The sequence below is a fragment of the Pyxicephalus adspersus genome, chromosome 9 (genome assembly GCF_032062135.1).
Source record: "Pyxicephalus adspersus chromosome 9, UCB_Pads_2.0, whole genome shotgun sequence".
Classification (NCBI taxonomy): Eukaryota; Metazoa; Chordata; class Amphibia; order Anura; family Pyxicephalidae; genus Pyxicephalus; species Pyxicephalus adspersus.
Window position 1 is genome coordinate 1,059,947 of NC_092866.1, and position 12,487 is coordinate 1,072,433.

The 12,487-nt window shown below is 46.8% G+C and overlaps 2 protein-coding genes across 2 annotated transcripts in view; one reads left to right on the plus strand and one right to left on the minus strand.

The window, feature by feature from the left end:
* The window catches only part of CYBA (cytochrome b-245 alpha chain), a 5,322-nt gene extending 2,548 nt beyond the window's left edge, over positions 1-2,774 (plus strand). Inside the window, exons 3-6 of the mRNA XM_072423010.1 lie at positions 1,053-1,127; positions 1,544-1,627; positions 1,899-1,980; positions 2,277-2,774. Of these exons, the coding sequence (XP_072279111.1) occupies positions 1,053-1,127; positions 1,544-1,627; positions 1,899-1,980; positions 2,277-2,456 (421 nt within the window). The 3' untranslated portion in view covers positions 2,457-2,774. The remainder of the gene's footprint in view (positions 1-1,052; positions 1,128-1,543; positions 1,628-1,898; positions 1,981-2,276) is intronic.
* Positions 2,775-8,801: 6,027 nt separating this feature from the next.
* On the minus strand, positions 8,802-11,511 carry IL17C (interleukin 17C). The gene is made up of 3 exons (XM_072423009.1): positions 11,339-11,511; positions 10,363-10,688; positions 8,802-9,780 (listed from the first exon to the last, which is right to left on the minus strand). Exons 1-3 carry the CDS (start codon positions 11,348-11,350, stop codon positions 9,534-9,536), a joined length of 585 nt encoding a protein of 194 aa, XP_072279110.1. The 5' UTR covers positions 11,351-11,511; the 3' UTR covers positions 8,802-9,533.
* Between the last annotated feature and the right edge of the window lie 976 nt (positions 11,512-12,487).

A 12,487-nucleotide genomic window follows, 5' to 3' on the forward strand; every position in this document is an offset into this window, starting at 1 on the left:
AGGCTGTGTATGGGGTAGGTAGGGGGTAAGGATGGATGAGTCTGGCTGCAGCATTCATGATAGATTGTAGAGGAGAGAGTCGTGTTCGTGGAATACCAGAGAGGAGGAGGTTACAGTAGTCCAGATGAGGGATGATAGGAGCGTGTATGAGGAGTTTGGTGGATATCCCCAGCTCAGGGGAATCGTCACTTCTGCTTTACCATCCGATACATCTAAGACTTATAAACCTGATGGGAGATTTCACTTCATTTCCTGTCCTGGAGACACAACAGGAAGTCAGGAGAAATCTCCTCTTGTACTGTTGTCACTGTCACAGGTGTCCCCTTGGGAAGATTTCCCATCATTTCCTCTATTGGTGACAAATGGAGTGAATCCCCCCAGAGGGGACATGACCTCTGACCCCTCTGAGCTTTAAAATGAACAAAAAGTTTTGCATTTAGATCCTATCAGGGCTGTGCAATGCTGGGAGTTGTAGTTCTGCAGCACCTGTGGTTGTCATTTAGGAAATGAATTTGAGAGTGCACATGGTGGTCGGCCATATTGGACCCTCAGGAGCCTGCAGAGCCCTACAACCCAACATTCCCGGCTATTTCCACACATTGGATGATCTCACCCTTTGCCCCTCCCCCGCCTGGCCGTCCCGGGGAATTCCCTCTAATTACTAATCAGGTCACAGTGCGCCCTGTAATTACTTCCCCTGATTACTGGGCTGGGATTCCCATTGTGGTGACACCGGCTGATTGTTCCCAACTTCCGCCTCACCGGAGGACCAGAGAGACCTTGGCTGTGCAGGGACCCCGAATACACCAAGCACGTCCCCTCATGGTCCCCAACATCCCATCATTGCCCCCATAATGCCCTGCAGATCCCCAACATCCCATCGTTGCCCCCCGCTATTCCATCATTATCTCCCAAAATACCCCGATAGCCCCCAACATCTTTCATTGTCCCCCACAGCCCCCTATGGTCCCCCAGTATTGTGAATTTGTTATGTGGTTGCAGCAGAGTTCTTCTTTAGGTCGGTGATTGGAATCCTTAACGTTGATGTGCAGAGCGGCCGGTGCATTGATCACCCTCCTGGAATACCCCCGAAGTAAGAGGAAGAAGGGGTCCACCATAGAGAGATGGTAAGTGGGGCTCAATAAAGGGGGAGGGGGTTAGCTGATGGGTTAAAGGAGCCCCCCACTCCAGCATTCTGCCAACCTTCCTCTTTTCTTCTTTGCCCTGTCAGTGTTTACAGTGCTCAGTAGCTTCAGCGACACATTGCAGTGACTCCACAATTACTGGATGGCTCAGGCTGAGGATTCAATCACACACAGCCAATCAGATTACAGGGAGCTGTTAGCTAACCCCTCCCACTCAGGGAATCCTCTGTACTGCACTGCAGTGTCAGTAGGTGTCATTGTACAGATCCAGCAGGGGCCCCTTCATTGTGGCAGAATCCCACTCCCTGGGCTCTGGATATATAGGGGGTCATTCCCCGGGGTGGGGGAGGGGGTGGGGTAAGTACGGGGGGTATAATGAATGTTATTTGTCTTCACAGTGGACAGAAGCACATGACGGCGGTGGTGAAGGTGTTCGGGCCCCTGACACGCAACTATTATGTCCGCGCTTTTCTGCATGCAGGGTGAGTGGGGTCAAACCTCCCTGCTGTACAGCGCCACGGTCTATGTTGGTGCTTTATACAATAACTGAACACACGTGTATGTTTTCTCATCAACTGGTCACATGACCTGAGCCAGGGCATCAGTCACATGGTGTCCAGCCAGTGGCTCCACCCCTGATGTGGGTCACATGATGCAGAGACCAATGTGCGGCATATACAGGGTAAAATCCAATCACGAGCGGCAGATCTGCGCCCCTCAGTCATGTGACCCCGATCTCTTTTTGTCCTGCAGGTTGGCGGTGCCCGGCGGGTTCATTCTGGCCACAGTCCTGGGTACGGTGTGTCTGGGCATCGCAGCCATCATCTACTTTGTGGTAAGTGACCGGCGAACCCCGACTATTCCCAGCCCCCGATGTAATGCCGGCCAACAATGGACAGAGCATGGGGGGGGGGGGGGGGACACAACAGGAAGTGGGAGGGAATCTCTCCAATCCTCTGTTCCTGTTCTGGTGACAACTGGTATTTTTTGGATTTCCCAACTCGGTGACCCCAGAGAATTAAATTCTGATCATTCAAGAGTTTGTCCATTATCAGACCAGAGACAGGCGGGGTTCCTCTTTAGCAGTGCCTGTCCCCTTCCTCTAATTTTTGTACTTTGCTCCCCCTACAGGCGGCAGTGTGCGGGGAAGAATGGCGCCCCATCGAGGTTCGGGAAGAGCCCAAGCTGAAAGTGTCGGAGACCATTAAGCGCCCCCCAGAGAACCCCCCTCCCCGCCCCCCTCCCGAAGCGCGCAGGAAGCAGGCGGATGAAGGTCACGCCAACCCCACCGTTGTCCAGGATGAAGTATGACTCCGCCCCCAACCAATCACCTGAAGATACACAATGAACAGACTTAATAATCCCGCCCCCGCAGAACAGGGAGGGTGGGTCATGTGACCTCTTACAGCATATACACGGTGGAAGACTTAAACCTCCACCCACGAGGTGCCCGCCTTCCCTCAGAGACTCCGCCTTACGTGATTGGACGCCAGAAGTACAGACAGCAAATTAGCTTTATTTGTGTGAACGCAGAATATCGGGGGGATTCTCGTATTGGGGCGTCTCCGGTACAAAATGTTACAATGTAAATATTTGCTATAAATGTCGTTTTGCAGATTTATAATATTATTTCTCGTTGTCACCACTTCCTGTGTGCAAAATACAAAAATGTCCCCTCTGTGCCTTGGCAACAAATGTACAGCCCCTCATCCCCCTGCTCATGTAATGGACACGCGTCCTGCCTCAGGTCATGTGGCGTCAGGTCAGGTGATGTCAGGTCATGTGGCGTCAGATCATGTGATGTCAAGTCATGTGGCGTCAGGTCAGGTCATGTGATGTCAGGTCATGTGATGTCAGGTCATGTGATGTCAGGTCAGTTCAACAAGAATCAGTATTGATGATCAATGTTCAGTTCCATGAGCTCTGATTGGACGCTGGGATTTTAAACTTGCTTAAATTCAATAAAAAAAAAAATCTTCTGTTCTGCAGAGGCGGGGCTTTCCGTCACATGATCACAGCCAAGGCATTGGTCATGTGATATTTTGGGAGGGGCTACGGTCATTCAGCAGCTTCCCCTGAACACTTCACTGATGTCACATGACCAGACGCAGATACTGATGTGCTCACATCCCTCCCCCCACTGATGCTGATTGGTCACTCCCATCCGTGTGCAGTCACCACATACCACACGCGTGTTTACCCAGGAGCCGTGTTATTGGATGATATGGGTGGGGGGATTTTGGGTGACCATAGGGGACGGTGAGGGACTATGATGGAATGTTGGGGATATTGAAGGAGTTTTGTCTGTTCACTTAGCAAAATCCATGATCACTCAGCAGGGGAGGAGTTAGCTTGGTGAACGAGGTAAGCTCTGCTGACTTCAGCCATCCAATCACATGCAAGCAATGCTCTTGTTGTTTTACTTGTCCTGGCACGCTATTGGATATTCTTTTTCCCCTGCTGATATCTGACTTTGCTAAGTGAATGGTCTGAACTCCTTTAGTAGATCTTTGCTCTGTGTCTCCCTCTAGTGGTCCAGAATTTATTTCATTTTTCTGGCACTTGTTCCCCTATGGAGGGATTGGCATTTCTCATTCCGGCAGCTGCCAGTACATTAGGGGCCACATCTGGGGCACTGTCAGGGTTTGGGGGTCACTGGGGTGTCATTCTGCACCGACCACTCCTTACCATTTAGATGAGGGCCCGCCCATGGTCACCATGTATGGAGCTCTGAGCTCCGCCCCTTTCCATTGTATGGACCATGGCTGGAGATTGGATCAAAGTATTGGCCAAATGACACACCCACTGCCACGCCCCTATTTTGCATGCCACGCCCTCATAATACAGAAAAATGAATGCACAAAACCTGATTGGTGGAACCCAGAAGTTTTTTGGGGTTTCTTTAGTTTCCAGAACCATCTACAGGCCGGGTGAAGGTTTTACACCTGGGGAATGACAGGTACTCTTCATTGTCCCTGGGCCCTGATCCTCCATGTGAGGGGCCAATCAGATGAGGCGTGACACCCCGAGCAGGAAGAATTTCTGAGATTTCACATATGACAAAAATCTCACTTAGATTTTATTCCACTTCCTGTTCACTAACACAGAGGTGTCACTAGGACAGGAAGTGAGGGGTCACCGGTAATATTAGGCCATTGGCTGCTCATTTCTCCTCCCCATCCATAGAAATTACATTGTAGCCGGAAATGATTTTCCAATAAGGGAGCGATGAGAAGCAAAGCTGATTGGTCAGCCACCCGGCAAGTAAAACCATATGGGGGCAAAATGGGCCATTCAGGGCCCTGACCCCTTCTGTCATCATTGGGCCACCACAGGGTCCGCGTCACCCTAACACAACTACAGCATCTCATCATCAGGAGCTGCATTGTAGCATTAATGGGTGGGCACCCCAATATGGAAGGTGGGGTGATAACGCCAATGTCCAGCTAATGCAGCCGAACCATCATACAACCCATGGCTTCCCCCTTCCACCCCATTGTAAGTGCCATGTCTGACACCTCCACAAGGGGCAGCACTGAGATGGAGACAATCATTCTCATACATTGTATTCTCCATAAGAATAATTCTATAAATATAAATCACAATCCAAACATCAAAACTCTGAAAAGAGAATGAAAAAATAAAATGGACTGAAATGTTTTTGGTTTTTATTTTTGCTCCTGGTAAAGTGGGAACCCCATGTCAGGTTATTTCATTTATCATTGGGAAGATTTCCTCCCCCTTAATGTTCTGCAGACCAACAAGAAATAAAAGTAAATGTTTCCAAACGCCGCCTACTGGGGGCAGTGTAGAGTACAGAGAGCAGCACAGGGAGCTCATCGGTTTCCTGCTGCTCCTTTATTATCCAATAGGAATGGTCTCTCACTGTAAAGTCTTTTATTTCCTTTGTCCCTGATTTTCTCTTATTTCCTTTTAATATTTGTTTTATCCGATTAATAAGCACACAAATACTCAGGGCCCAGGGGGAATTCTGATTACAATGTTTTATGGTTGATTGAAGGGCCAATCAGGGTTCATTTGGGTAATTTGGGCTCCTTAGGGGTCCCAGGGAAGCCACAGAGCAGCCATATTGTTCATGTGTTAGAAGCTGATAAATTGCCCCAGGAGGGGTCGGTAAGGGAACTCTCCTTCAAATTTGATTGTTAGCTCTTCAGGCAATCGTCCTCTTTGCCTCTTTTTTTATCACAGGAGGGGGGAGGGGTTGGCCCCTTAGGCCCCCATTACTTCAATGCAAATGGTTTTATTTTTGGGATGTGCTGATTGGTTCCCATAAATACTCCCAGCACACCCCCATCAGGGCGTTCGGGGGGGTTGGACTGATATTGGGGGCAGTGGGCGTGGTCTCCCATTCCTGTACAATGACAGGCCATGTGCCCTTCATTATTGGGGGGAATATTATAGGGGGGGGGGATTTTTGTGGGGGTAATAAAGCCCCCCAGGGGTAAATTAACAGCTCATATTTATTTGTTATAAAAGCATTCACACCATACAAATCCAGATATAATGAGGTGAATAAGGAGGTGAATCTCATTGATCACATTGTCCAATACCAATCACAATGTCCCCGGCTCTGGATTCCCGGTGCCATCTGACATTTCCCACCATTGCCCCCATGGCAGCGGCCCTTCACCCCAATAATGGGCACCAATCCCCTCCATGATTCCTCTCAGCTGAAGATCCAATCATTGTTTGCCAATTATAGAGACAAATGCCCTCCAACTTGTAGAATTTCCCAAACATCAATTTTGGGGGTCATCCCCACATTTTGTATATTTTAGATTTTGAAGCTTCACAGTTTGAGATCTGAGGAGGAATCCGATCCGATCGTCTCTGCATATAAAGGGTAACAAGTGAATGATGGAAATCCCCCAATTCACCGGTTTGTGGGGGAGGGGGGTCCCTAATTTATATTTACAATAATAGGACAAAGGGGTTGTGAGAACAATCGGCACAAAATAGAAATAACAGCCCCAGGGAAAGTCATTATGATGATGAGGATGATGAGGATGAGGATGATGAGGATGATAATAATGAGGATGATGAGGATGAGGATGATGAAGATGATGATGAGGATGATGAGGATGATGATGATGAAGATGAGGATGATGAGGATGATGATGATGAAGATGAGGATGATGAGGATGATGAAGATGATGATGAGGATGATGACGAGGAGGAAGACAATGATGAGGATGATGAGGATGATGATGATGAAGATGAGGATGATGATGATAATGAGGATGAGGATGATGAAGATGATGATGAGGATGATGAGGATGAGGATGATGACGAGGAGGAAGACAATGATGAGGATGATGTTGAAAAGGATGATAATGATGAGGACGATGAGGATGATAATCAGGGCGATGATGATGAAGATGATAATAATGAGGATGATGATGATGAAGAGGAAGACGATGACGAGGATGATAATAATAATAATGATGATGATGTTGAGGATGATGATGATGCTTTACACAATACTGTCCCTGCCTGATACAGACCCGGCCTGTAGGGCCAGGGGCCAGTTTAGGGTTCCGGTAAGTCCCCGGATTCCCCTTTCTTTCACCCATGGAAGGTAGGTGAATCATTATCTAGTAATAACACCCAGGAATGATTGTGACATCACACTTCCCATTGCTTCACATTCATTGATCTTCCATTGTGAGATCGAAGTGACAGATTTCCTGCTTTCATCACCTTTTCACCATCACTGTACACTGACACAATACATTCACCTTTTTTTCACCTTCCATTCACCTATTTGTCTCCGCATTCTTCGGATTTCACTTTACAATCTGTGATCTGAGCGTTGTCACCCATCTGGATGGACAGGAAATGGCGCTTTGATAGAATTCTCTGGAAATATAGAAAATGAGACGTCAGAGGGGAGAAAGGAAAAAATCTCCTCTGCGATATCATCAAGGATTCACCAGAAATCTGTTCAGGGCCACAACTCACCGAGGGGCCCGGATGTCAAATATTGGTGACCAATCCGTGGAATCGGTGAGATCTGTGCAGAATTTCGGTGATTTTCCTGACCGGCTGGTAAAGGTGCCGGAGTTTTGTATGGACGTAATACACACGGGGGGAGGTGTGATGTCATTGTGATGTCATTGTGATGTCATTGTGATGTCATTGTGATGTCACAGCTCCCGGTATATTCAGCACTATACAGGGGGTGCTAATTATAAGATACAGATAATGATTGGCACCACATTGTCTGATCTGAGAACCAGAACTCGGGGAGACCGATCATTTTTGGGGGGCTCTGAGTGAATCCATTGTAAATGTCATTTCACACATTGCAGCTCCCACTTTCACATTGTTGTCACCTGGTGATCCTGCCAGGTGAGGGGTGGAGGGATAATTATCATACAGTATTAATATATCACCAACATATTACGCAGCGCTGTACAATAAATAGGGGTTTTCCAATGACAAACAAATACAGACACAGGAGGAGGAGAGGACCCTGCCCCGAAGAGCTTACAATCTAGGAGGAGGGGATCAGGTGGAGTAGGGGTGTCAAACTCTGGGGTCATTAGGTTTGGCCCCCGAGGATTTGGGGAAATGAATGGCATCTGGCCCGCCTGCCCGCCTTCTGCAGCGAGTGATGCCGCTACCGCAACTCAGCCAATCACTGGCGTCTATGGGACAGCTCTCGGCCTCTGCGGCTCCTCATTGGGCCGTTCCATAGACGCCAGTAATGCTGGGATTTGTAGTCCCATCTCTTGTTTTCTGTATCTCGGTCATTACTCAGATCTGCAGGAAACAATCCATCAATAAGAGATGTCGCTGCTTTCTGTCTCTTGTCAATAACTTTCCTTTTCTTTCTAACAAGAGTTTTAAAGATATCAGATCTGAGCACATCATTCACACATGTGTAACATTCACGCCATCTTTATTGAAATCTATTCAGGATCTGTAGCTAGGGGCCAATTAGCGCTTACATTGCATTGCCAAGTATTGTGTTACAGATCGCATGTTAAGCAATAACTCTTCCCATATACAAATGTTTTATATTTAATTGGAAGAAATTACTTTCATGTTTGGCCCCCGACTTGGTCTGAGTTTTTCATTTCAGCCCCCTGTGTGAGGGGATCATGTAGAGGGATGGAGGGAATCATGTAGGGGAGGGAGGGGATCATGTAGGGGAGGGGATCATGTAGGGGAGGGAGGGGATCATGTAGGGGGACGGAGGGGATCATGTAGGGGGACGGAGGGGATCATGTAGGGAGGGGATCATGTAGAGGGATGGAGGGGATCATGTAGAGGGATGGAGGGGATCATGTAGGGGACGGAGGGGATCATGTAGAGGGATGGAGGGGATCATGTAGAGGGATGGAGGGGATCATGTAGGAGACGGAGGGGATCATGTAGGGGGACGGAGGGAATCATGTAGGGGAGGGAGGGGATCATGTAGAGGGAAGGAGGGGATCATGTAGAGGGAAGGAGGGGATCATGTAGGGGGAGGGAGAGGATCATGTAGGGGGACGGAGGGGATCATGTAGGGGGATGGGGGGTTCTAGAAGTGTGAATATTCTCCTCCCTCCCTTGGTGCCGATGTTTTTATCTTTATATAACGCTTCATACAATCTGTGATTCCCAAATAATAAGATTTTGTTTTTTAGGTTTCAGAAAACTTTTTTTTATTTTTTTTCTGCCAACAAATATCAAACAATCTGGGGGCCCCGCATCAAGATAACGGGGCCCAGTGAGAACAATTAATTCTGGATGTCACAGAAATTCCTAAATTGCACATTCAGAAGAATAAAAATCTGATCAGCGACATCATAAATAGCACAAAATAATAAATAAATAATAAAAATGTTTCATCATCAGAAATTAAATATTTAAATATTACTTAAATAAATAGAAATCTTCTCATTACAAATCCCAGGAGGGGCCGGACATAGGCAGACCCGGGGGTATAGCACCGGCAGGCTGGGATTTGGGGTGCTGGAATTATTGGAAGGAGATCTGATGATCTGATTGGCTGTACAACAATCAGACAGAACACTGGGAGAAGGATCTCCATTCACAGCCAATGAAAATAGAGATCCATATCCCGGAGAATTCATCTCCCTCCAAACCTCCTAGGACCACACCATATAAAGTTACCCCCGCCCCCCATAAAATAAAATCATCATCTATACAGTGAACAAAACCCTTTCGTCAAGACATGACACCAAAGACACGTGATGTGTGAATGGTGAAATGAAAATGGCGGCGCCCCCCCGACATGTTGGGGTCACCGCTGAAAGTTCAGAATAAATCGTGAAATGTTTTAAAACAAACAAACTTTGTGTGACATGGTCACAAGGCTGGGTCCGGTAAGTAGGCGCTCCATAGGAGACATCATCCCTACACATACATAGGTAAGGCGCAGGTGCAGGCCACGGGGACGGCCAGGTAATCCATCCTAAAGGTGAACTTCTTGTTGCCGTCAGCTCTGGGGCACGGCTCCTTATACAGCACCGGAATGTTCTGCTCAAGCAGCACCGAGTTCAGGGATTGGGTCTCTCTGCCGGTGCTGGTGCTGATACAATGGTCACACAGGCACTGGGCGAAGGCCAACTTTTGGGGGTAACGATTCTCATTCACATCAATCCTGCAGAGAGAAAATCATTGTTATAAAAACCTGGTGGAGAATATTCTGAAATGTGGGCCCATGGCAGCTCAGCACACGGACGCTATCAGAACCAACCTACAGCTCCTGTGCTTTGCCTTCAAATCCCTCCACAGCTTTTCCTGACCTGATCGAGAAATCCCCCCCCAGCCGCTCTCTCCGCTCCTCCAATGACCTACTAATGACTTCCTCACTCATAACCTCATCACACGCACGGATACAAGACTTCTCTAGAGCTGCCCCGACTCTCTGGAATGGTCTCCTCGTCCTATTCGGCTTGCTCCTACTTTCTGCTCATTTATAACCCAACGCTTCCCCCTCCCCTACTGTCTCCTAAACCCTCAATATTCACCCACCATTCCATATTGTGTGATACTTCCCCCACCTCCTAGAGTGTAAGCTCTTCTGGTCAGGGTCCTCTCCTCCTCCTGCGTCACTGTCTGTATTAGTCTGTCATTTGTAACCCCTATTTAATGTACAGCGCTGCGTAGTATGTTGGCGCTATATAAATCCTGTTCCTTAATAATAATAATAATAATAATAATAATAATAATAAATAATAACCTGTAGCGCCAGGGTGAGATGGAACGCTCGTTGGTGTCGTTGCCTTGGGAAATGGTTTCGTAGTTTGGGCAGCTGCTGTTTGGGGTTCTCTTCCTCCTTTTCCTCCTTTTCTCGATATTCTCCATTTCCGTCACAAGCTGCACTGAGCTGTAATACTTCCAGTCCATCCTGTGACCCACAAAATGTTGCACCACTTTTTCACTCGATTCCGCCAACTCTTGCTCGCTGAAGCAGTATTGGTGTGCATGCGATATCCTTTGCATTTTGATATGACCTTTTCCATGGCAGAAACTGACAGAGAAAACTGCCAACAACAGCAAAACCCACTGCAAGGAAAAAAACAAAAGGTCAAAAAGGGTTCAACCCCCCCCCCCCAAACACAACAATGTAATAATCATGTAATATCTAGAACTGCAAGCACAGGCAATGCTGAGCCCCAATCTAACGCCATAGCGGATATACTGGAGTACTTGGAGGATACTATCCTGATCTATCCTCCATAATGTAATATTATCAGTCACAATGACACTCAATAAAAAAGTAAAATCATACAAAATATGCAGCACTATGATATAATGAACCCCCAAAAATTATTCAAAACACACTAAAATGATTGTTTTGTTTTAAATGTCACCTAAACAAATTTGAGAATCGTTTACAACTGATCCCAATGATTCAAACAATCAAAGAATAAGAAATATTAAAAAGAGATTTAAGTAAATAGCTCCATGGTGCAATACCCCCAGGTAGCTCTAGATGGCGCTGTGAAATGGATTTATAATGGGCATCCTTGGCCTCTATTTCTCTGCTGTGACCCCTAAAATTCCATTGCAGGGCTTTGATTTTTGTGAAGTTACAGCAGAGTGACAAATATAAAATAAATATATATATATATATATATATATATATATATATATATATGTCTCAATAGGTATAATATCTAAGATTTGTGAAGGTAAGTGATGGTGAGACTTACCATTGTCTGCATAGCTGTCAGTGGCTGTTGGGTGAGAAATGAGCGTTTCAATGCTTCGTCTTATAATTCCAGAGAGGATGATGGTGCTGAGTGTCTGCCTGTTGCCCCGGCTTTGGACATTTTATACAGTAGACGGCTGCCATCTCCCTCCCATCGGAAAATCCAGGTAGAGCAGACTCAGCCTCCTGCTACGTAGAGGGAAGTGCCATTTTCTGCCTTCACTTCCTTGTTATCTGCAGGTAACATTCACACAGAAATTCCTTCATTCATTCATAACAATCTATTTTTATTTTCCCAACAGTTCTGCCAAGTTACCTGCAGGAGGCGCTGTACTCCACCTGGCCTAATTTCCAGGTGTTGTGACATCTCAGGTAGAAAATTTTGGCTTTGAATTTCACAAGCAGAAGGAAATATTTTTGTATCCGGTGTCACAGGTGCAATGCAATCAATTCCAATTCTCTTCTGTTGGGGCTAAAGGGCACCATTGGGGGGCATTTTTGGGGTGATTGGGATGATTGTAGCCGTGGAGCACTGTGATGGGGTATCCCCCCCCACCCCAATATTAGTGTTCAGTGGACAAATAATGCCCCGGGGGCTTATAAAATAAGTGTAAAACATGACCAGTGACCCCTAAACTTACCCCTCCCATCCTCACCTTAACCCTTGCCTCACGCCATCAGTAAAACCCAATTTATAATGAACCCCCAACAAGTCATTGCCCCAAATTCCAAGACTGACAATGCAAACATCTGACCCCAATCCTACCCCCCGCACCCCTAAATCCTCACCCCAAATGAACTCCCTGACCTCTGATATTCAGGAAAACTCCAAACCATGAGAGCCCCCATTTCCTGCACCCATATGGGGGCCATTTATTGGGGTGCAGTGTAATGGTCTGATATTGGATGGGGTGTCCAACATTTTAGGGGTGATGTTTAAAATACACAGAAATCGCCCTATGGGGTAAGAAGTCTGCACCCTGTACCCAAAATTGTGGGAGGTGTATAGGTAGTCTATTATTTTCCATTGGGGGGGGGGGGGTGAATTTATTTAATGGGAACATTCTGATTGGTTCATTGTCGGTAGAATGACGATGGCGAAGCTCAAATTGGAGCAAGAAAAACATTTCTGTAAATTGACCAAAATTTT

What these genes read in the sequence shown, in the direction of transcription:
- IL17C (XM_072423009.1), bottom strand. An exon ending in ATCTCACCCTGGCGCTACAG is followed by an intron (nt 9,781 to 10,362) that starts GTTATTATTTAT and finishes TTCTCTCTGCAG; the next exon opens with GATTGATGTGAATGAGAATC.